The sequence below is a fragment of the Poromitra crassiceps genome (assembly GCF_964638095.1).
Source record: "Poromitra crassiceps genome assembly, chromosome: 8".
Taxonomy (NCBI): domain Eukaryota; kingdom Metazoa; phylum Chordata; class Actinopteri; order Beryciformes; family Melamphaidae; genus Poromitra; species Poromitra crassiceps.
This window is the reverse complement of record NC_139629.1, coordinates 32192330-32216785: the sequence shown is the minus strand read 5'-3', so window position 1 is coordinate 32216785 and position 24456 is coordinate 32192330. Positions and strand designations below refer to the sequence as shown.

Genomic DNA, 24456 nt, shown 5'->3' with positions numbered 1-24456 from the left:
TGAGACAGAAGTATAAATCTTGTGCAACCTATGCTTGGAATAATGAAGACGGTGAGCGACTTTAAATTGGATCAGCTGGTGTCTGCTATTAATTGAGCAGAGTTGGACCAAAGACAGACTCCTGTCCCATATAATTTCAGATAGATCAACACCAAGTTCCTCCTGCTATGCCTCTAATCCTCCCAGTGGGGGCCCTGATGCAGCCATCGAACAGACACACAAACCTAGAGATAAGATGCTTGGTTTGAGGAGGGCTTAACAAAACATTTAAAAAAGCATGTTCATCTGGGAGAACTTCAAAGTCATGAATCTTGGATCGGACATAATGTCTAATTTGTATGAATCTGTCAACCACTCTTTTTTGCCTCTATGGTCAGACAAAAACTACCATGCCTGGAGTGAGAATGGGCTAGTTTCCATCAAATACCTATACATAGATGGTCATTTTGCATCCTTTGATCTACTGAAGAGGAAGTTTGAGTTGCCCGCCACGAACTGGCCCAGATTCCTGTAAATCAGAAATCATGTTCGATCCAAGATTCACACCTTTGAAACGCTCCAATGTATACATGCTTTTTTCCATGTATTGCTGAGCCCTCCTCACTCCAAGCAACTCATTTCTAGATGTGTATGTCTGTTTGACAACTGCACCAGGGCCTCTACTGAGAGGATTAGAGAAGCGTGGCAGGGGGAACTTCATTGACTTATCTGACATTATATGGGATGGGAGTCTGTCTGTGATACAACTCTGCTCAGTTAATAGTAGACACCAACTAATCCAATTTAAAGTCAGTCACCGTCTTCACTATTCTAAGCATAAGTTGCACAAGATTTACCCGTGTGTCTCACCGCTGTGTGACAGGTGTCAGGTATCGGAGGGCACTCTGTCTCATGCGTTCTGGTTCTGCCCTTCACTGACCGGATTCTGGGACAAAATATTTGACTGGTACGCTAAGGCCTCCAAAATAAGTCGGAGGCAGAATTCGCCATCTTCGGCTGCTCGGAATCCTCTCTCGACTTCGCTACAGCTGTGCAACAATCTCTGACACAGGGGACAATTGTCGCCAAGAAACTCATTCTGCAGGAATGGAAGTCCCCCTCTCCACCCTCTTTTCAGGTGTGGTTGGCGGACATGATCTATGTTATACGGATGGAGAGACTCAGGTTCCTGAGGACCAACTCACTTAAGAGATTTCTAGCTATTTGGGACCCGTTTCTGGCCTACCTTGACGAGGTTAGGGGCGACAGGTGACTCGTCCGGCTGGTCTCCCATGGACCTCCTTGTGTGAGGTCCCATGCATAGCGTCTTTTGCGGGCACCTAGGCACCTTGTGCGGCTGATGGCACCACGCTGTGATATTGGGGTGTCAATGTATATGTACATTTTGTTTTTTATTTTATTTAAAACAAAATCCTTTCTTTTCCCGTATCTGAGTTTGTTTGTTTTTGTTTGTTGATGTAGTAAAAATTATAAAATAAAATATTGGAAAAAAAATTATGAATCAGTACGAATCAATTTGAATTAATCAATTTGGGGCAACTCAAATTTCCTCTTTAGATCTTCAGATCAAAGGATGACAATTGGCCATCAATGTACAGGTCTTTGATGGAAACCACCAGACCCTTCTCACTCCAGGCATGGCAAATTCTGTCTGACGGTGAGGGTAAAAAAGAATGATTCAAACAAACTGGTGTGTGAACAGAAACATCTGGTATACCCAAAGCACTCCTAACCTGGTTCAGAATTCTGACTTTTTTTTTTAATAGCAAAACTTAAATTATTTAGAGTCCCAGGCTCCTCTAGCTTAGAAAATAACATGGCTGGCAGGGAGGATTTGGCAATAGAGCTGGCCTCCATTTTTAGCCACAAGGGGGGACCCGGGAGTTAAATTGCCAGTAGTCCCCTTGTCACCAAAACATTAGAAACATTAGAGCCCTAACATTGGCAGTAGTCCCCTTGTCACCAAAACATTAGAGCCCTAACATTGGCAGTCCCTAAACACTGGTAAGGCCAGCCCTCCTTCAGACTTGGGCTTTTGCAAGTTACTTTTTTTATTGTGTAATTTCTTCTAGTAATACGGTCTGTGATTTGTCTTTTGTACGGTTTGTCAGAGATGGGAAGTAACGAAGTACAAATACTTCATTACTGTACTTAAGTAGATTTTTCGAGTATCTGTACTTTACTTGAGTATTTAATTTTCTGACGACTTTTTACTTTTACTCGTTACATTTTAACACAAGTATCTGTACTTTTACTTGTGTACATTTTCAAAACAGGTTCGTTACTTTTGTTTAAATGCACGAGAATGTAATTTAAAAATGAGTAGAAACGGGAGAACGGAGCAGAAGTATATAGACGAGTTTCCCAGCGCTGCTGATAAAAGCTCATTCCAGCTCCGCCAATAGTATGACTTGGCACTCCGGATTTTCTCTGAGGGGAGACACACGCAGACATTAGGAGCCGTGCAGACAGCCAGCACTTATTAGCGCTCCTCTTTTTGCAATTCATTCTCTATAAGTACGCGCTTAGCGCGCATCTCTTTCAAGAAGCATTTCATCGCGTTTAAAAGCTGGTGGTGTTTTTTTTAGCGCAGCGCTCTGGGCGCTGAAAGCTGAAGAAAGTTTAACAGGAAAAGCGCCCTGCTCCTCTTCACTCCTCCCACCTCGAGTCTTCTCCCAGGAGAGGAGGATTTTCATCTCGCTGCTTCCAGAGTTAGCGTTCTTTTTTAAATAACCGCATGGCCCCTTATGGTGTTGTTCTAACACATACATTCAGTTTGTGCACTGTCAACATTCAGCTAATATGGAATATGGTGGTGTTCTAACACCAGAGACAGTTCTGTCTTAATAATAAACCTTGAATTTGTGAATGTGATCAACCTGTGGACATTCAGTTCCTTATCCATTAGGTATCAGTATCATATCAGTCTCGAGTATTGTGATTCTGCACTTTGTAAGGGACACCTTGTATCCAGCAGTTAAACTTGTCTAACTATTTGCACATTCATATATCATGGAAATATTAATGAGGGAGGACTAGATATGATTTTAATGGGGTTTTTTTGTGTGGAAAAACCATAGCACACTATTTAAAGTAGAGTTTTAAGATGTGTAAAACATTTGTAGGGGATCTTTTATCCTCAAATTATATTCTATGATGTGAGGTTCAGTCATTCAGAAAGATACGGTAAAAATACTTTTACTTTTACTCGTTGGGTACATTTCAGAGCCTGTACTTTTTTACTTTTACTTGAGTAAAATAATTGAATCAGTACTTCTACTTTTACCAGAGTAGTTTTTTACACAAGTAACTGTACTTCTACTCAAGTACAGAATGTCAGTACTTTTCCCATCTCTGCGGTTTGTGATCTGTTATTGTACTGTTTGTTATCTGTTATTGTACTGTTTGTGATTTGTCTTTTGCAATTGTGAGTTGTGTTGTGATCTGTTTCAGGTTTTGTGTCTGTGTACTGGGACTAGTGATGCCACGGTGTGAACATTTTCACACCGAATGATAAGCACGTGACCCAACCGGTACTACCGGTTACACCGGGAAATGTAAACAATAGGATTGTTAGTTCCTACTAGTGCATGTTGTTCCCAGGAACAATAACAGTGAGACACCAGTCGGGTATCCATAGCAGCTAGACTAGAGCGAACGTTACGTTATATGTATGTTGATAATACAAGTTTTAAAGTAAGCAAGAGTCTATGCTTTAACCGTCCATTCTGTAGGTTCATAGAGACAAGACGCACGTTGCTGCTGTTTAAAGTACTAACGTTAGCATGGACGCTCACAGTCATACAACACTGGCTGCATCACAACTCATGGCTATATCTGACTCGAGACAACTTTTCAGACGCCCGTGGAGACAATCTTTCTCAAAAGAAACTAACGGTAGCGACACACCTGGAGACTTTTTCTGACATGGGATTAACAATACCAGCAAGCAGCAGTAAGCAGGCAATGCTGAATGCTGGTAAGTCCTCCCTCCCGTTAGCATTGATGCTAAGTTAGCATCGACTTTTCGCTGTGGAAAAAAAAGGCACCTTTCCAGAGATGGCCCGCAGTGACAACAGTATGCACACACATGCAGGCTTAGCTAAGGGTCTTACCTACATGTGTATGAGGAGGGCATCATTTGTGTTCATAAGATGTATAGCGTTAACTAACGTTAGTTGCTGGTCTAACCAGAACAGCGAAGCCACACTGCAGCCGAGAGGGAGCGCTTGTAATTTACATCGGCGCACACTGAAACTGCAGAGTTTTCCTTTCAATTCTTCCTCCATAAAAATAAAAGGTGTTACCGGTGGGCACGTTATGTAATCGGTGTAATCCCCAACACTGTGTAACACCGGGAACACCTAAAATCGCGGCAAGCCTAACTGGGACTACAGATGTAATTTAGCAATTGCGCTAATTCTGGCAGATTTAAATTGAGGTGTATTGCTGATATGTTGATTGATGTGCATTGTACCAATTAAATAAATAAATAAGCTAAATAAATACATTTAGAATTTTGGATAGCGTCTCAATCAGCTAACGGTCAGCTACAGTATGTGCTGTAAACTAACAAACTAGCCAGAGATGCAGGGCCAAAAGAAAAGCCCACAGTTCTGGTTGGAAGGGGAAAAAAACACCTTATGAAAGACTTGGACATCAACAGGTTTTTGGAAGTTCACAAATCACAACGCCGACCTTTTCAACAAGGTGGGTGAACACATGAAAGAGGGAGGTTTTACAGTGACAGTAATGGGAGCATGCATAGCAACATGTACAGATGGTACTCCGTTTCATAAAGGACCCTATTGCTGCTGCCTGTCAACAAGTGTTTTTCTTTGGCTGCTACTTCAGTGAGTTTTGGTCGTAGAGTGATCCGACTTGCCACTTTTGCAGCAATAGTGTATTTCCAAACAGGTTAAATTTGTACACGGGACTATTACTGGAGTATTCATTTCATTAGCCATGTAAACGGCTTCGTGGGAACATTCTCTTTTCGGAATAAGGGCAAAACCCAGAATATGTGGTGCATGTAAACATAGTCATTGATAGATACTAATAATTTCTTGAGCTCCTCAGAGCCTCGGTCAGCGGCTCACCTGTTTGAAGATCTTGTTGGCGAGGAAGGATCCTCCCTTGTCGGCGCCGGCCTGGCTCTTCTGCAGGCTCTCTGGAGACACCAGAGTGGGGTTGGGTCTCTGGGCTTCCTCCGTCAGCAGCTGGATGATCACCGCCTCCACGTCGAAGAACAGCACGTGCATGTCCGGGTCCGTCACGTTCGTCTTCATGGCCTGCACCACCAGAGATGTGTGCGAGTATTTGGGCAGGTTTCCCTGGAGGAAGAGAGGAGAGAGGGAGAAAACACAAGAGTTAGAAGAAAGAGTGATGCATGCTGATTGTTAGTAAACTACTGCTGCTATCCGTTTCCAGCCAGTTTTGAACAATCAAAAGTGGGAGAGTGAGCCAAGTCTCTAGTTGAGTGAAGCGGTTAGAGAGAGACAACTGAGTCTAGCACGACTACTCATCATCGCCAGTGAAATAAAGGATGTAAAAATAGACTTCTAAATGGTTTCCCCATAAGATCCAGCTCCAAGCTGCTCTTTCACTACAGCATTACAATTTATTTTATCATTCTTCTGAAATGACTTTATCATCCAGACGCGCGGGCGCACAAGCACGCACACACACACACGCACGCACACACACGCACACACACACGCGGGCGCGCGCACGCACGCACACACACACACACACACACACACACACACACACACGCGCGCACACACACACACGCACACAATCAGTTCTAATTGTCACCAATGCTAATATGCCGCTCGATGCTAACTGTGTTACCAGAGGCACCTGCATGGTGCTGTATGTTTGTTGACATGGTAATGATCTCATGACTGTAATCAAAAAGTAAACACCGCTATCCATTTTCCACTGAGGGACGCAGGAGATGTTTGTTTTTTTATAAACCGTAGTAGAAGTGGGTAGTGATAGCATTAGCAACCATGTCTGAATACAGCCTGCTAAAACCATCTTCATCACATGACCTCACATTCTGTTTTGCTCTACGCCTGGACTTGCACCTCCCAGAGAGACAAAGAGAGAGAGAGAGAGACAGACAGAGAGAGAGACACAGCGAGAGACAAAGGTAAAGTAAAGGTAAAGTCCCACTGATTGTCACACAATGTGTGAAATTTGTTCTCCGCATTTGACCCATCCCCTGGGGGAGCAGTGAGCAGCAGCGCCGCGCTCGGGAATCACATGGTGATTTAACCCCCCAATTCCAACCCTTTGATACTAAGTGCCAAGCAGGGAGGCAAATGGGTCCCATTTTTATAGTCTTTGGTATGACTCGGCCGGGGATCGAACTCACGACCTCCCAGTCTCAGGGCGGACACTCAGACCACAAGGCCACTGAGCTGGTCCAGACAGAGACAGACAGAGCAAGAGAGAACAATAATTAGCCTTGGAGACTCCTGGTTGACCAAGAGACACAATACATCTGTACCTGGGACACACACACACACACACACACACACACACACACACACACACACACACACAAACAAGGGACATGCTACAAATGTGGTTACACCTTACATTTGTTGTTGCTGGCAGGTAGCGCGCGCACACACACACACGCGCACACCATCTAAGCCTTCCCCTAAGGGTACTCTGTGTGTGTGTGTGTGTGTGTGTGTGTGTGTGCGTGTGTGTGTGTGTTTGCTTGCTTGCAATATCAGATGTTACTGTAGCATGTATGAATGTCCTAAGATGAAGCAAAAAAACTTTTAAAATAATATGAAGATTTTTGTGTGTGTGTGTGTTATACTGGTGGATCAACACTGCCATCCACAGGCAGAGAGCCACATCACCGTCAGAGACAGATAAAGAGAGAACGCTCCACTGATGTTTGTCCTTTGTTAAGTGATATTAATTAACAGTTATTACCCTGAGACATGTTAAGTGATATTAACAGTTATTAACCTGTTATGAAATGTTAAGTGATATTAAGTTATTATGACACGTTGAATGATATTATTAAGAGTTATTATCCTGATATGACATAAGTGATATTAATTAACAGTTATTAACCTGATATGCCATATGTTATATTAAGTCATTAAACTGGCATGACATGTTTAGTGATATTACTGTAATTAACAGTTATTAACCTGATATGACATGTTATGTGATATTACTATAATTACCAGTTATTAACTTGATAAGACATGCTATGATATTAGTACTGTAATTACCAGTTATTAACTTGATATGACATGTTATGTGATATTACTGTAATTAACAGTTATTAACCTGATATGACATGCTATGTGATATTTAAGCAATATATCACGAGAGCAAGTGTGTTGTGGTGAATATATCCCGCTGATAAACTGTTATCCCACGAGGCCGTAGGCCGAGTGGGATAACAGTTTATCAGCGGGATATATTCCACAACACACGCTGCTCGAGTGCTATATTGCTTTTATAAAACGGTTTCCAAGTATGATAATATAATAATAATAATAATACTATAAGTCCGACTCCGACTGGCATGTCATTCTGATAGAGTCAGTTGAAACACTACTGTAAGGCGGGACCGCAAGAACATGCGGGTGATTTGATTGGATCGTTCTGGAGACTGAAGTTGACATTGGCCAATCCTGGCGCTTGCTGAGTAGCTGAGATTTTTCTGGAAACCCCGACAGGCAGCTCGAGCCGCAGCGCTGCATTCTCAGCGCTTGTTGAGAAGCTGAATGCTCTCTGCAAAGCTGACACCAACTAACGTTACGGGGTTAAATGCGGAGTTAAATGCGGGGTTAACAGCCTTTCTTTTGCAAAGAAGACATTAGCCCGCATCTATTCTTGTACAAAACATCATTTTCTGCGAAGTATTAGTAAAGTTATAAGCGAAGATCGATTCACAAGGATCTGACAGCTGTCTCCGCCATTTTTTTTTTTCCTTGAAAGGATTCCAGGATTCTCTGTTATCTCTCAACCTAATATATACGGAATTCTGGACAAAATCATATCTAGGCTACATAAAAAATAAAATCAGATTTGCATCTGAGAGACCAAATCTCATCATATGGGGGTCCATTGCCACAATGTGAACTAAATTAGGGCTCCTTAACACATTCACTGCCAGCCGTTTTTCAATACTGTAGTTAGCTTCTGCCAAGGTTTTTTTTTGAGGATTCTGGCTCATCTTTCAAGAGCCGAGGATTCTTTTCTGTTAGGATTTTGTGAACACACAATATCTCAAAAGAACTAATAGAATGTGTGCTTTCTCTGTATAAAAGAGTTAGTTTGTAGAGTTAGTAGTTATGTAAGCATTAGCAGTTGAATACAGCATGGTTTCAGCGTCAGAAAATTTATTCTGAGATAAATGGCTTTTTGTGAAATTCGATAGAACAGTCACTTTGCAAAAAAACTTTTAAATACAGTGTCATCAATATGAAGATTTTTGTGTGTGTGTGTGTTATACTGGTGGATCAACACTGCCATCCACAGGCAGAGAGCCACATCACCGTCAGAGACAGATAAAGAGAGAACGCTCCACTGATGTTTGTCCTTTGTTAAGTGATATTAATTAACAGTTATTACCCTGAGACATGTTAAGTGATATTAACAGTTATTAACCTGTTATGAAATGTTAAGTGATATTAAGTTATTATGACACGTTGAATGATATTATTAAGAGTTATTATCCTGATATGACATAAGTGATATTAATTAACAGTTATTAACCTGATATGCCATATGTTATATTAAGTCATTAAACTGGCATGACATGTTTAGTGATATTACTGTAATTAACAGTTATTAACCTGATATGACATGTTATGTGATATTACTATAATTACCAGTTATTAACTTGATAAGACATGCTATGATATTAGTACTGTAATTACCAGTTATTAACTTGATATGACATGTTATGTGATATTACTGTAATTAACAGTTATTAACCTGATATGACATGCTATGTGATATTTAAGCAATATATCACGAGAGCAAGTGTGTTGTGGTGAATATATCCCGCTGATAAACTGTTATCCCACGAGGCCGCAGGCCGAGTGGGATAACAGTTTATCAGCGGGATATATTCCACAACACACGCTGCTCGAGTGCTATATTGCTTTTATAAAACGGTTTCCAAGTATGATAATATAATAATAATAATAATACTATAAGTCCGACTCCGACTGGCATGTCATTCTGATAGAGTCAGTTGAAACACTACTGTAAGGCGGGACCGCAAGAACATGCGGGTGATTTGATTGGATCGTTCTGGAGACTGAAGTTGACATTGGCCAATCCTGGCGCTTGCTGAGTAGCTGAGATTTTTCTGGAAACCCCGACAGGCAGCTCGAGCCGCAGCGCTGCATTCTCAGCGCTTGTTGAGAAGCTGAATGCTCTCTGCAAAGCTGACACCAACTAACGTTACGGGGTTAAATGCGGAGTTAAATGCGGGGTTAACAGCCTTTCTTTTGCAAAGAAGACATTAGCCCGCATCTATTCTTGTACAAAACATCATTTTCTGCGAAGTATTAGTAAAGTTATAAGCGAAGATCGATTCACAAGGATCTGACAGCTGTCTCCGCCATTTTTTTTTCTACGTTGTCATTTGAGGTAAGCCTTATTATTACTCTCTTAGTAAGAGAGTTGCCATGGCAACCAATAACCCATGGCCATGGGTTATTGAACTCGGTTACTGGAATTATACAATGGCTGTGAACCAATCAGATTGCTTGATTTGAGAGAGCCGTTTTATAATACTGTAATTAACAGTTATTAACCTGATATGACATGCTATGTGATAGTACTATAATTAACAGTTATTAACCTGATATGACATGTTATGTGATATTACTGTAATTAACAGTTATTAACCTGATATGACATGCTATGTGATATTACTATAATTAACAGTTATTAACCTGATATGACATGCTATGTGATATTACTGTAATTAACAGTTATTAACCTGATATGACATGTTATGTGATATTACTATAATTAGCAATTAACCTGATATGAAATGTCAAGTGATATTACTGTAATTAAGTTATTAACCTGATATAACATGTTATGTGATATTACTGTAATTAAGATATTAACCTGATATAAAAATGTTATGTGATATTACTGTAATTAAGTTATTAACCTGATATGACATGTTAAGTGATATTACTGTAATTAAGTTATTAACCTGATATTACATGTTAAGTGATATTACTGTAATTAAGTTATTAACCTGATATGACATGCTATGTGATATTACTGTAATTAACAGTTATTAACCTGATATGACATGTTATGTGATATCACTGTAATTAAAGGGGGACTTACCCCCCAGATATGTAACAAAACGGCATGCTGCTTGATTTGAAAAAACCTATGGCAAAAACCAAGAAATGATGTCTCCTCTTGTCTCACTACTACTCTTTGGCTGTGCTCAGCTCAGGATTTTTTTCCCGGAAATCGACGCCATGACAGTTTGCTCACCGCCTCGAAAATAAGTTATTTGAGAGCTCCAAAATCTTTATAAATATCAACAACTAGCCAACGCTGGTGGCCTGTATGGAAACAGTGTTGCTCAAAATGGTTGAAAGTTATATCAATTTGGCCATTCAGTGGCGAACTAGAAATTGACTCCATTGACTCCCCATGTGTGTGTAAGTATCGTTAAAAGAGCCTAGTGATGCGAGCCTGCTTACCACAGCACAGCACAATAGGACAAACCCCCCCCCCCCCCCCGCTCTCAACACGCTCATGTAATCACAATGCGAGATTTCTCCACGTTATTCCCTTGTCCAACTTGCCATATAGACCGCTATGAAGTCCCTTTTTAATTTTCGTTTCTCCCTTTTTCGTGATTCTTGTCAAAAGTTGTAGTGCACCTCTGATTTTTCCTCTCGAGCGCAGGGCAGAGCTGCAGAGCTCCCTCCTCCTCCTCCTCATACCCTGGCTGCTCAATCCATTCCAGTCTGTCCAAACTTAATACCGATCTAATCTCAGTATGAGAGGGAAATATATTATAGTAGCCGATGTGTTTAGAGCAGCATTGTCACGTTGTCATTATATTTTACATGTGTGCTAAACTGCGATGAGATTTGTTTGCGGAAATGACGGCGGGGATGAAAGTCGCTGCCACACAGCAGAGGAGGAGGAGGGGAGGCTCACTTTGGTGCGGACTCGGAGCTGCTGCAAACACACATTCTCACCCCTCCCTCCCTCCTCCTCTCTCTCTCAGCACAATCAAGTGGTTGAGTAGTTCTCAATGTGGGGCCAGGGGACCACCAGTGTCCTTGAAAGGATTCCAGGATTCTCTGTTATCTCTCAACCTAATATATACGGAATTCTGGACAAAATCATATCTAGGCTACATAAAAAATAAAATCAGATTTGCATCTGAGAGACCAAATCTCATCATATGGGGGTCCATTGCCACAATGTGAACTAAATTAGGGCTCCTTAACACATTCACTGCCAGCCGTTTTTCAATACTGTAGTTAGCTTCTGCCAAGGTTTTTTTTTGAGGATTCTGGCTCATCTTTCAAGAGCCGAGGATTCTTTTCTGTTAGGATTTTGTGAACACACAATATCTCAAAAGAACTAATAGAATGTGTGCTTTCTCTGTATAAAAGAGTTAGTTTGTAGAGTTAGTAGTTATGTAAGCATTAGCAGTTGAATACAGCATGGTTTCAGCGTCAGAAAATTTATTCTGAGATAAATGGCTTTTTGTGAAATTCGATAGAACAGTCACTTTAACCATTCATTTTTGGCATCAGTAAGACGTCAGACATCTAAACAATAGTTTTGAACAGTAATTTCCTCCATAACAGCAGGAAACACCCCTCTCCTTCAAACTCCTCCCTCCGTGTGTGTCTTCTTGGCTGCAGCGGGCGTGTCACAAGCTCGTTTCTGTTGCTGCTGCTGCTGTGCCTGTCTGCTGGCGGCCGCTGGGCAAGTCTGGATGGGCTCGCTCGTTTCTTGCGGTTTCGGTTGAGAGCTTTGATGAAGCTTTTGCGATTCTGGTCTTATTTATGCTGCGTGTTTCAAAGTGTGTTCCACCCGTAATCTATTATGCAAATTTGCAATCCCTCACCGCCAGCAATCAGCGCGAAAGCGAAAGCGTTTTCGCCAATCCATTCTACAGTATGAGAATGGTTTCATCGCGCGTTCCCCTGCAGTTTTGGCTCTGCTTTTTCTAGTTTGGAGGGCACTGTCGCCACTTAGTGGGTCGGTGGAATGGGTTGTACACGTTCGGTGGCTCCAATAATTTTATAGGAGACGTGGGGCGTTGATCCACGTCCCACCGTCAATTTTTTTTTTTTTTTTTTTAAGACGAGATATCTCGTCATTGGCAGTCAACCGTTGGATTTTGTAAGACGAGATATCTCGTCAATGGCAGTGAACGTGTTAATATGAAAAAGGTTGGGAATGATTTACAGCAACACAATGCCATTTCCTTCCTTTTATGATTATAGTGGCGTTTATTGATAGTATTGTGTTACATAGGAGTTGGTAGGAAAATAGCAGGCGATTGTAATCAATTAACCAGTGATTAACAGGTCAAGTGACACAAACAGCCAATGAGCTGTGTGTATTGTAGCGCCATATTGGTAGGAAAATGCTTGTGACATCATGGGAATAGGCTTGGAGTTGTGAGGAGCCGGGAAAGGGTACAGGGGGAGTAGGGGAGTAACTATCTTGAAATCCCATAGTCTTTGGTTCATCGTGACGTCACGACGTATCAAATCTCCCATTCATTTGAGGGCAAAAAAAAAGCAGTGTTCAACCCATAGAGGGCACTTATGCAGCTGAAAATAATACAAATGGTACAATGTAACAGTTTGGCCTCAAATGTGGAAATATTGACCAGAATTCTTCACACACCACCCCCAAAGTCATATATATTGTTACAAATATACATACTTCAGCATGCGCTGGGACGCGTCATCAGTGATGTTAACTCATTCATGGCCAGTTTAGGACTGCCAATATTTAGCACAGGCCAAAGATTTTCATAATTGTTGGTCATCTTTCAAGACCCACAGTAAATTATCTATTAGCACCAAAGTGATTTGCAATACCTCAAAATGAAGATGTACGTCTCTGGGTTCACCAGAAAAAAAAGTGAGCTTTTAGCATGTTCTGTACTCTACTTATAGCCATTTATATACACCCTGTTTTCACCAAAAAGGTCTCTCTGAGAAGAGAAATTGCAGAAAATTGCATTTTTGTAAAGGACACTATCTCAGGCAGAACTCGCTCTCAATTCTTTTATTTTGAACTGTATTGACATCAGACATGTAAATATTATTCGTTATGACACAAATGACAAAAAAAAAAAAAATATATATATATATATATATATATATATATATACATGAAGTGCTTTTTTTACATTCAACAATACAGTTTACTCAGTGTGAGTGAGTGTGAATGTGTGTGTGTGTGTGCGCGGGGCCCATGTGTGTCTCTTTACATTACATTACATTTCGTCATTTAGCAGACCTAAATGACCGTCCTGACCGTCCTGACCTCATTCTGAGATGTGGGCTCACAATCGGCTCCTCATCTGAAATAAAAGCAACATATCCTCAGTAAACTATATAATCACATTTAGTACAGAGACAGTGTAGTGTACTAGTGTCTCAGTAAACTATACGATCATAGAATGCAGAGATCAGTGTGGTCTCTCTCACACACACACACACACACACACACACACACACACACACACTCCTTACCGCGAGATCATCCGGGTCCTGTCGCATTGGAGTCCAGTCTTCCTCGCCCTCACATGGAAAGTGGCCGTGCTGCTTGGCTCTGTGTGAAAGCAATTTCTGTGGCGAGGCTGCTGTTCTCCTCCTCACAAAGTTGTGACTCCGTCTCGTCTCTTTCGGGCTGGCACACAGGAACGGGGTCCAGGGACCAGGATCGATCATGTTGGTCATGGGTTTGACTACCGCAAACAACTGATCCATGTCCGCTGCCCTGCAGCAAGGCGACCAGCTCGTGCAGCGCGCCGAGGGGCGTTTCAATGGCGTTTCTCCTCTCTGCACAAGGAAGCGTTTCTCTGTTTTCTTTGCTTTCCTCCTGCTCAATTTCAAAACAACAGCTGCGGTATGTGTTTGTTCACGTGTTGTCGGCTTGACTTTGAGGCCAGGGACCTGATACCATGTCACAGGCTGGGGAAGTCTTTGAACTATGCGCTGCACTAATAAAAACAAAAACACGTCAAACACGTCTTTGGCGTGGAGGGCTATTCCTGATAACACGTTAAAGACGTCTTTGGCGATGAATGAGTTAACTGGGGTCGTAAGGTGTTTCGGGTCTGTTCAACATCATACGGTACGGTGGCTCAGTGGTAGAGCTGTCGCCTCGCAGTCAGAAGGTCCTGAGTTCGATTCTCGCCTGGGGCGCTGTGGTTGTGTTCCCCCCATATCTTCAGTGCCTACTGCCCAGGTGGGGTATCTCGTCGTAAGGGCCTTTCTGTCTGTGTGGAGTTTGCATGTTCTCCCCGTGCTCTCCCACGGGGGTTCCTCCGTATATAACCCCCCCCCCTTAAAAACACGCAGAAGATCAGATCGTCATCGTCATCCGACCAGTGACGACAACATCCGAAGTCGGTCCCCGGGCGCTGTACGAGAAAGAGACCACTGCTCCTGGCCTGCCCCCCGGAGGAAAAGGACAAAGCCAGGATGGGTTAAATGCAGAGGACAAATTTCACCGGCCACCGTCAGCATGTGTGTGTTTGTGGCCCTCCGTGCATGTGTTGATGTGTAACCGTGTGACAATAAAGACGGGCTTGCCCGTCTGAAATCGTGTCGTGAAATCGTGTTTTTTATACACCCTCGCCCAGTAGACCCAGCCGAGGCCGATTAACACGTTCACTGCCGTCGACGAGTTAACTCGTCAAACAGAAACCAACCGTTGACTGCCGTCGACGAGTTAACTCGTCAAAAAAAAAAAAAAAAAACATTTTGACGGTGAGACGTGGATCAAACCCTTTTACATCTCCTATAAAAATATGGGAGCTATTGAATGTGTATAACCTATTTTACAGACCCATTAAGTGGCGACAGTGCTCTCCAGATTAGAGAAAGTCGAGTAAAAACAGCAGGAAAACGCGTGAGGAAACCATTCTCATGAGAATGGTTTGGCGAAAACGCTTTCGCGCTGGGAGCTGGCGCACAACGGTGGGGGATTCCAAAAATAGACTCTGGGTGCAACACACTTTGAAACACGCAGCAGAAAGCCCAGAATCGCACGCAGCTTCATCCCAGCTCACAACCGAAACCCCAGAAACGAGCGAGCCCGATCCAGAGTCGACCGACGAGCGGCCGCCAGGCAGCACAGACAGGCAGCAGAGACTCGCCTGTGACACACGCTGCAGAGCCACCAGAGACACACCCACGGAGGGAGGAGTTTGCGGGGTGCTGTGGGGGTGCTGTTATATTGGAGGAAATTACTGTTCAGAACTATTGTTTAGATGTCTGATGTCTCACTGATGCCAAAAATAAATGGTTAAAGTGACTGTTCTGCCTGTTCTATCGAATTTCACAAAAATGCATTTATCTCAGCTTTCCTTCTCAGACGCTGAAACCATGCTGTATTCAACTGCTAATGCCTACATAACAGAACATGATAAAAAACTAACTCTTTTAGACAGAGAAAGCACACATTCTATTAGTTCTTTTGAGATATTTTGTGTTCACAAAGTCCTAGCGGAAAATAATCCTCAGCTCTTGAAAGATGAGCCAGAATCCTCAAAAAACCCCATTGGCAGAAGCTACCTACTGTATTGGATAAACTGTTGGCAGTGAATGTGTTAAGACCCCGACCCGCATCCCAGAAGCAGCCGCACACGGATCAGCCTTCCTACTCTGTCTGCAACGTTGCCCGCGGAAGGGCCGATCACGCCCAATCCGCTGCAATAGAGCTAGTGCTACAGTACATCGCAGCATTGCAAGACCCTTCGGTGCATGGAGGCTCTAAGGCGCTGTGGGTTGTCTCCCGGCCGCTTCCCTCCTTCGTCTCACCAGGCCCTCCCGGGGCAAAGCCATCCAGAGGCAGAGAGGATGCCTCAAGAGGGCCTGTGCGCTGCACCGAGCACCTCGCTCTAGCCTGAAGGACCCCAGGCCGCGCCGATATTTACACAAAGATTTACACATTTACACATTTATACAAAGTCATATATATTGGTTAAAAGCGTTTTTGGGGTAAGTTACACTTTAAGTTATTAACCTGATATGACATGTTGTGATATTAGTGTAATTAACAGTTATTAAACTGATATGACATGCTATGTGATAGTGTAATTTACAGTTATTAACCTTATATGACATGTTATGTGTGTTATGGGAGTTACCAGGCAGGGAAATGACACCACCATCTCGTCTATTTTACTCTACTGCCAAATACTTACTGCACTTTGTGCAATAATCAAGTAATCCACACTTACAGATGTTCACTTTACTGACTGGACCTAATGCATCTATATAAGTCTATATAGGTCAAATAAAAAAATCATACAAGAAATTATTAAAATCGAATATTAAAATAAAAGGACTGAAAATCGAATTGGATTATTGAGGAAGATTGACAGCCCTAATGATGTCACAATGACCTAAAATGGCCTGCGAAGCGAAGGCCTAAAACATAAAATATCGCTGTTATAGTGCAAAAATGTGGCAGGTTGGTATAATTTTTTGTTTCTGTGTAGTGGGTGACATTTCCAACCTAATGTGCAAAGTTTGCCTGCTGTGGGCCTCATGGTTTCTGACGTGCATACTGTTTTACGAAAGAATAATAAACATAGCAATTACAATAAGAACATGAAGTGTCTGTGTATGAGTGACCAAATTGTGTTCGATTTGACATCAGTACAGACACTATTGGCCGGAGCCACTTCCCACACAATACCTGTCAATCACAGTGTGTGTGGTGGGGCGTCCTCTTCCCACACAACACCTCTCAATCACAGTGTGGGTAGGGCCTCTTCCCACACATCACTTGTCAATCACAGTGTGGGCGGGGCCTCCCCACACATCACCTGTCAGTGTGGGCGGGGCAACTTCCCACGCATCACCTGTCAATCAACAGTGTGGAACTTGATTCTAATGCCAAATGCACATGTGCAGTTTGAGCCCATCGTCTCACAATAACCCTAACCATTTCATTCACTGATGACATCACTGATGACATCATCCCCAATTACATCACAATTGCTCAAGTAACATCACTGATGACATCATCACTGAAACATGACTGATGACATCACAGTTGCTTGAGTGACATCACTGATTACATCATCAGCGATGACAATTGCTCAAGGTTTCCCCCCCAAAACTATTCAACAAAAAGGTACAAAAGTATGTCAGACAAACAAAATACATTATTCAATGCAATAAATGATGATTAGTGAAAAAAGGTGGAGCTACTTGGAGTTTTTAAGGCAATATTTAATACGAAGTAATATATCTGTGTACAAGCAGTTACAAATCAGAATATATCTTCAATGTTACTACGGGCAAACAAAATGCAACGCGTTTCAACCACGCAGGTCTTCCTCAGGCAATGTTAGCTCTAAGCTAACATTTTGAGCTAACATTGCCTGAGGAAGACATGCGTGGTTGAAACGCGTTGCGTTTTTTTCACTTTGAATACTTTTGCCTTTTGAGCTGCTTTGGTCCACACTTTCTGTGATTTCCTATAAATGATGATTACAAAGACAAATAGAATGCTGACATGACTGATGACATTACTGATGACATCACCGATGAGATCACTTATTGCTCAAGTGACATCACTGATGACATCACAAATGACATCATTGCTCAAGTGCCCCCAACATAATGACATAATTATGACATCCATCTGTGATATAATGGCATGACTAGTAGTGGCCAAGCAGTTTACAACTGTATGACATCATCGGTGATTTATCACCTCATCATTGTTTGTGACATCATCAGTGATTTATGAAATAATCAGTGATATACTACGTCATCACAGTGGTGACCTGGGCCCTATACAACGAATGTTCTATTCACCTTATTCACCACGCCCACTTTTTCCCTCTTCCGCGTTCAACGCAAACGTATTTGTTCTTCCGGTTCAGTGCTAGTTGCCTTCTGTGGCTAATATTAGCCACTAGTTAGTTATGTTATATGGCAGTAAAATGCCACTGAATGACCAAATTGATATAACTTTTAACCATTTCGAGTAACACTGTTTCCATACGGATCACCAGCGTTAGTTTGTTGTTTATAACGTGGCTATATTCATAACGTTTCTATCTCGGATGCGTTATTTCGAATCGCACATAGGTTACGCCAAACCACACATAGGAAAACGCACATAGGTTACGCCTCGAATTGCACGCAACCTATGTGGGTTTCAGGACGCAACAGCCTCGACTCCACTAACGTCATCTTAAGAGCACAATATTCCTGGAATGCAAGTTTAACTAAACAGTTACATGTCCTCTGCATTCTACATAAAATTAAGATATTATGGGTTGTTTTATTTTGTATGTTACATACGTATTGGCCAAGATATGTTAGTTTATGGGGGAGTAATTTTGCACTTTAGGAGTGGAGTGTGCGCGGCCATTTTGCCTGCGGGGTTTTTGGCAAGTCAAAACGGAAATACTATTACGAAATGACGTAATGCGGAAGCGTCCATGTGTGGGCAAAGAATAAGGTGAATAAGAAGATCCAGGATCTGTCCCTTGATCTGGTTTGTCTAAGCCAGATCAGCTCGATTGTAGTTAACTTGTACTACGAAACTCGGTTGCCACTCGTTAACTCGAACCAGGTTTTTCTAATCAAGCTGAGAGCTCGTGCACATGAAAATGCCTGTGCACTGGAGCTCGTGCCCGCAAAAGAGGCGTGGTTTTTAACAACTGCCAATCACAATGCAATATGGACTGCTCCAACTCCGACAGCGCCAGACACACCTATTTCCTCATTGAATGAAACCACAAACAAAAAATTAATAATTTTATCATTCATAATTCATAATTGGCCATAGATTGCTGTGTACAAAGGGTTCTCCTCATTTGGGCCCACATTTCGGTGAAAGTTGCAAAGCCGTAGCACGTATGCCTGATTTTTTATGAATTTTCAAAGTTTGAAAGTTTAGACGGTCGCTGTAGTGCCGCCATTAGGACTATTGGTGCCAAATTTGCGTCAAAGAAGTTTGGCATGGGACTGGACCTTTGTGCAAAGTTTGTATATATTTTTTAATTTTTAAATAACAAAAGAACAATATACAATACATTACAATGTGCAGTATACCTTACAACCCTCCCCTGTATTTGCAAAAGTGTTTTCTCCCACAGAGGTGGAACTGGGTTACTGTGGGGGCCACGCCCTCCCCCAGAGCCACTCACTGCAGAGTGAGAGTCAGTGCTATGTGTATGCTTTTTATATGTACTAGTGCAGTGCGCATTCCCCCATTCACCACTGCATGGGCGCTCCCCCCCTGCACACACACTGCACTGTCAGGTCCCCCTAAGCGCAAGTTTGAAGTCGATCCGACAAACGGTTCTCGAGATACGCGAAGGACAGACATACAGACAGTCCTGGAATAAGTCCAAATTGCATGAAATGCGGCACCGCACTCCATCGGGGTCCGAGCAGCACACTCCCCAAGTTTGAAGTCACAATGGGACAAATGTTTCTCGAGATAAACTGCTTTTTGTATATTGCCAGCAGGTGGCACTATGTCAAATTGCAAGAAATTCAGCGCCGCACTACTTCGAGTTCCCAGGAGCACACTCCCCAAGTTTGAAGTCAATCGGATGAACGGTTCTCAAGATGAACCACTTTTTGTGTTGCCAGTAGGTGGCGCTGTGCCGAATTGCACAAAATTTGGCACTGCTCTGTCAGGTTCCTTTAAATTTACTAAAGAGCTCCAATTTCTCAAGTTCATCCTTGTGGTGCCGTTGTTTCATTGATGGGTCCTTTAACTTTACTGAAGAGCTCCACTTTCTCCTTAAGTTCCTCCTTGTGATGCTGGGCGGGAGTTTTGGAGACCATCTCCTTCATCTTGCTCCAAACTTTGAAGCGCAGGTTGCCAACGTGTTTGGCCTCATCTATCAGAGCTCCTGAGACCAGCTGGGGGTCCTTCGGCACGGGGTCCAGGGGGACTCCGGATGAAAGAGCCGCTATGTCTCTGCTCAGACCCTCAATCTTCTCCCTCATCACCTGACTCTTCTGATTCTTTTCCTCCATCAGTGCAGCCAACCTGGCCTCCTTTTCCTTTTGGAGAAACTGCTGAAGCTTATTAAACTCATCATCAATCTGCCTCTCTGTGTGTCGGGCCTGGTCCTTAATGTGTAGTGCTGTTTGTTCACGGTCTCCTTTAACTTTATTCAACAGCTTAACTTTATTCAACAGCTCCACTTTCTCCTTTAAGAGCTTCAGTTATTCCTGAAGTTCCTGCCGTTCAGTATCATTGATGGGTTAGCTCCGCAGCCTGCGTCTTCCGTGAGGAAGAAGCCCAACAACCCACGAGAGGCCTTTTAGGAGGGCCATTCAAGCCGCAAGTGGAGACTGCAGTGCCACCAAGTACTGGTACTGCATGGTATCCACCAAGATACCATCACCTCGTAATGAGATGTTTGGAGCGGGGGAGTCTGGTGCAGCGCACAGGTCATAGACCTGGTGAGACGAGGGAGGAGCCCGGCCTGGTGGCAAACCACAGAGCCCGGTCCCTCTACGTACCAGAGAGCTCCACTTTCTCCTTAAGTTCCTCCTTGTGGTGCCGTTCAGATTCATTGATGGGTCCTGTAACTTTACTAAAGAGCTCCACTTTCTCCTTAAGTTCCTCCTTGTGATGCCGTTCAGTTTCATTGATGGGTCCTGTAACTTTACTAAAGAGCTCCACTTTCTCCTTAAGTTCCTCCTTGTGATGCCGTTCAGTTTCATTGATGGGTCCTGTAACTTTACTAAAGAGCTCCACTTTCTCCTTAAGTTCCTCCTTGTGGTGCCGTTCAGATTCATTGATGGGTCCTGTAACTTTACTAAAGAGCTCCACTTTCTCCTTAAGTTCCTCCTTGTGATGCCGTTCAGTTTCATTGATGGGTCCTGTAACTTTACTAAAGAGCTCCACTTTCTCCTTAAGTTCCTCCTTGTGATGCCATTCAGTTTCATTGATGGGTCCTGTAACTTTACTAAAGAGCTCCACTTTCTCAAGTTCCTCCTTGTGATGCCGTTCAGTTTCATTGATGGGTCGTGTAACTTTACTAAAGAGCTCCAGTTTCTCCTTAAGTTCCTCCTTGTGATGCCGTTCAGTTTCATTGATGGGTCCTGTAACTTTACTAAAGAGCTCCACTTTCTTCTTAAGTTCCTCCTTGTGATGCCGTTCAGTTTCATTGATGGGTCCTGTAACTTTACTACTTAAATCACATTGTGTTCAAAGTTACCCGGCTCACTTGAAATTCAGTCAGAATCTAGAGCTCACTCTAAGCTTTCCATTCACCAGTTTCTGTTTCTTTCCTGCCAGTGATTAAAGAGCTCCACTTTCTCAAGTTCTTCCTTGTGATGCCATTCAGTTTCATTGATGGGTCCTGTAACTTTACTAAAGAGCTCCACTTTCTCCTTAAGTTCCTCCTTGTGATGCCGTTCAGTTTCATTGATGGGTCCTGTAACTTTACTAAAGAGCTCCACTTTCTCCTTAAGTTCCTCCTTGTGATGCCGTTCAGTTTCATTGATGGGTCCTGTAACTTTACTAAAGAGCTCCACTTTCTCCTTAAGTTCCTCCTTGTGATGCCGTTCAGTTTCATTGATGGGTCCTGTAACTTTACTAAAGAGCTCGACTTTCTCCTTAAGTTCCTCCTTGTGATGCTGGACGGGAGTTTTGGAGACCATCTCATTCATCTTGCACCAGACTTTGAAGCGCAGGTTGCCCACGTGTTTGGCCTCGTCTATCAGAGCTCCTGAGACCAGCTGGAGGTCCTTCGGCAGGGGGTCGAGGGGGACTCCGGACGAAAGAGCTGCTGCTATGTCTCTGCTCAGACCGTCAATTTTCTCCCTCATAACCTGACTCTTCCGCTCCTTTTCCTCCGTCAGTGCAGCCAACCTGGCCTCCTTTTCATTTTGAAGAAACTGCTGAAGCTTCTTAAACTCCTCATTAATCTGCCTCTCTGTGTGTCGGGCCTGGTCTTTAAGGTGTTCTGCTGTTTGGTCACAGTTTCCTTTAACTTTATTCAAGAGCTCCACTTTCTCCTTTAAGAGCTTCAGTGATTCCTGAAGTTCCTGCCGTTCAGTTTCATTGATGGGTCGTTGATGGGTCTGAAACTGTGGTTGGTGTGTTTTTGAAAGTACATAAAAAACACATACTGGCACACAAACCACAACCAGACACACAGACACCACTACCAAGAGCTTGAGTTTCTTCTTCTTTGAGTGCAGACTGCTGAGCTCAGATCCTGCTGAAGCTCTCCGATTGCTCTCAAATAAGCCAGAGCCACAGAGCTTGTTGAAAACCATATCTCTGCTATGCCTGTGACAGGAAGAGTCATCCATTTATAAACCAAAAAGCAGGGAAGGATGATGACATCACTGATGACGATCACTGATCACGAATTGCATCACAATTCAGTCTATGACATCACTGATGATGTATGTCATGATCAGTGATTTATGACATCGCTGATAATGTCACGGATGCATTATTATGGATCACACACGCCTCGTCTAGGATTTATGACATCACTGATCACGAATTACATCACAATTCAGTCTATGACATCACTGATGATGTATGGCATGATCAGTGATTTATGACTTCGCTGATAATGTCACGGATGCATTATTATGGATCACACACGCCTCGTCTAGGTAAGACCCGGCTACTCTGCCCCTGATTGTGTTGTTAGGCACGAGGAGGTTGGGTTTAGGTCTCACTGATGACATCACTCAGTGATAACATCATCACCGATGACATCACAATTTCTCGAGTGACATCACTGATTACATCACAATTGCTCAAATGTAGAATACATCCCCACATTATGATGATCATCATAGTAGTGACCTAGCCACCAGGCCGTCTAGAACTCTATGACATCATCGTGATTTATGGCCTCATCAGTATCTGTGAAATCATCAGTGATTTATGACATCATCGGTGATGTGACATCACTATAGTAGTGACCAGGCCTAGCTGTCTAGAACTGTATGACATCATCGGCGACCTGGCCTTTTTTTTTTCTTTCTTTCTTTCTTTCCTCTTACGCCGTCAGCATGCTTCCAGCGACGGAGGGTCTGAATCACAAGTCTCTCTGGGTGTATTGGTGCATCATTCAAAATGTACCGTCCCATGAGTTGGGGGAGTGAGGTTTTCGCAGGGACATAGGCGATGACATCATCGGAGACCTGGCCTCTTTCTTTCTTTGTGACAAACACACAGACATCACTGATGGCATTACAATTCACTCTATTGCATCACTGATGATCTCACAATGTCTATGACATCATCAGTGATTTAGTGATTTATGACATCACTGATGATGTTGCAATGCCTATGAATAAGTGACATTGATGTGATCAGTGATGTCACATGACCAATTGTGATGTGATCGGTGATGATGTCATTGGTGGCGATGTCATCGGTGTGACATCATCAAGTCATCAAGCCCAAGTGTGAATGTATATACGCCCCCACATTATGACATCCTTATGACTTTATCAGTGATATGACACCCCTTTAGAAGTGGCTAGGTCGGCCACCAGAACTCACTGTCTGTGACTTCATCAGTGATTTAGTACATCATCTGAGATAAGTGAGCTAGCCATAAGTGACCTGGCCACAAGGCCGAGCCGACTACAACTGTATTTCATAATGTGTGATTTATGAGCTCATCACCGTCTGTGAAATCAATTGCTCGAGTGACATCACTCATCACTAGGGGACATCACAATTGCTTGAGTGCCATCACTGATGACATCATCACTGATATCACAATTGCTTGACTGACACATAATCACTGATATCATCACTGATGACATCATCACTTGTTTCATGGGTCTTAAAGGTGCACACTGCACAGCATGGGTTCTAATCTGACACTGACATGACTTTTGTTACATCTCTCTCAATCCTTCCTTTCAATTGAATCCAGTTCAATCGAATGTGCTTTATTGGCATGAAATCCAAAAGTACTTATTGCCAAAGCAAAGTTAACAAATTTAAATGCAAATTATAGCTGCTGCGCAGCAATGGATCGTGGCCGGGCACAGACCCATTGCTGTGCCTGGCCACAGCAATGTGATGTCATCACTGATGTCATCAGCAGTCTTCCTCCTGACCACCCAGGTAGGTGGAGTTGGAATCAATTTGACGGCAGCAACCAGAGTTGTGATCTTCGACCCCAGATGGAACCCAGCCACAGATGCTCAGGCTGTTGACAGACCA

The 24456-nt window shown here is 42.9% G+C and overlaps 1 protein-coding gene across 1 annotated transcript in view; it reads right to left on the bottom strand.

The window, feature by feature from the left end:
• wdr7 (WD repeat domain 7) overlaps positions 1-24456 on the bottom strand; it is a 366561-nt gene that overhangs the window by 203988 nt on the left and 138117 nt on the right. The window contains exon 16 of the mRNA XM_083642120.1: positions 5100-5333. Within this exon, the coding sequence (XP_083498246.1) occupies positions 5100-5333 (234 nt within the window). The remainder of the gene's footprint in view (positions 1-5099; positions 5334-24456) is intronic.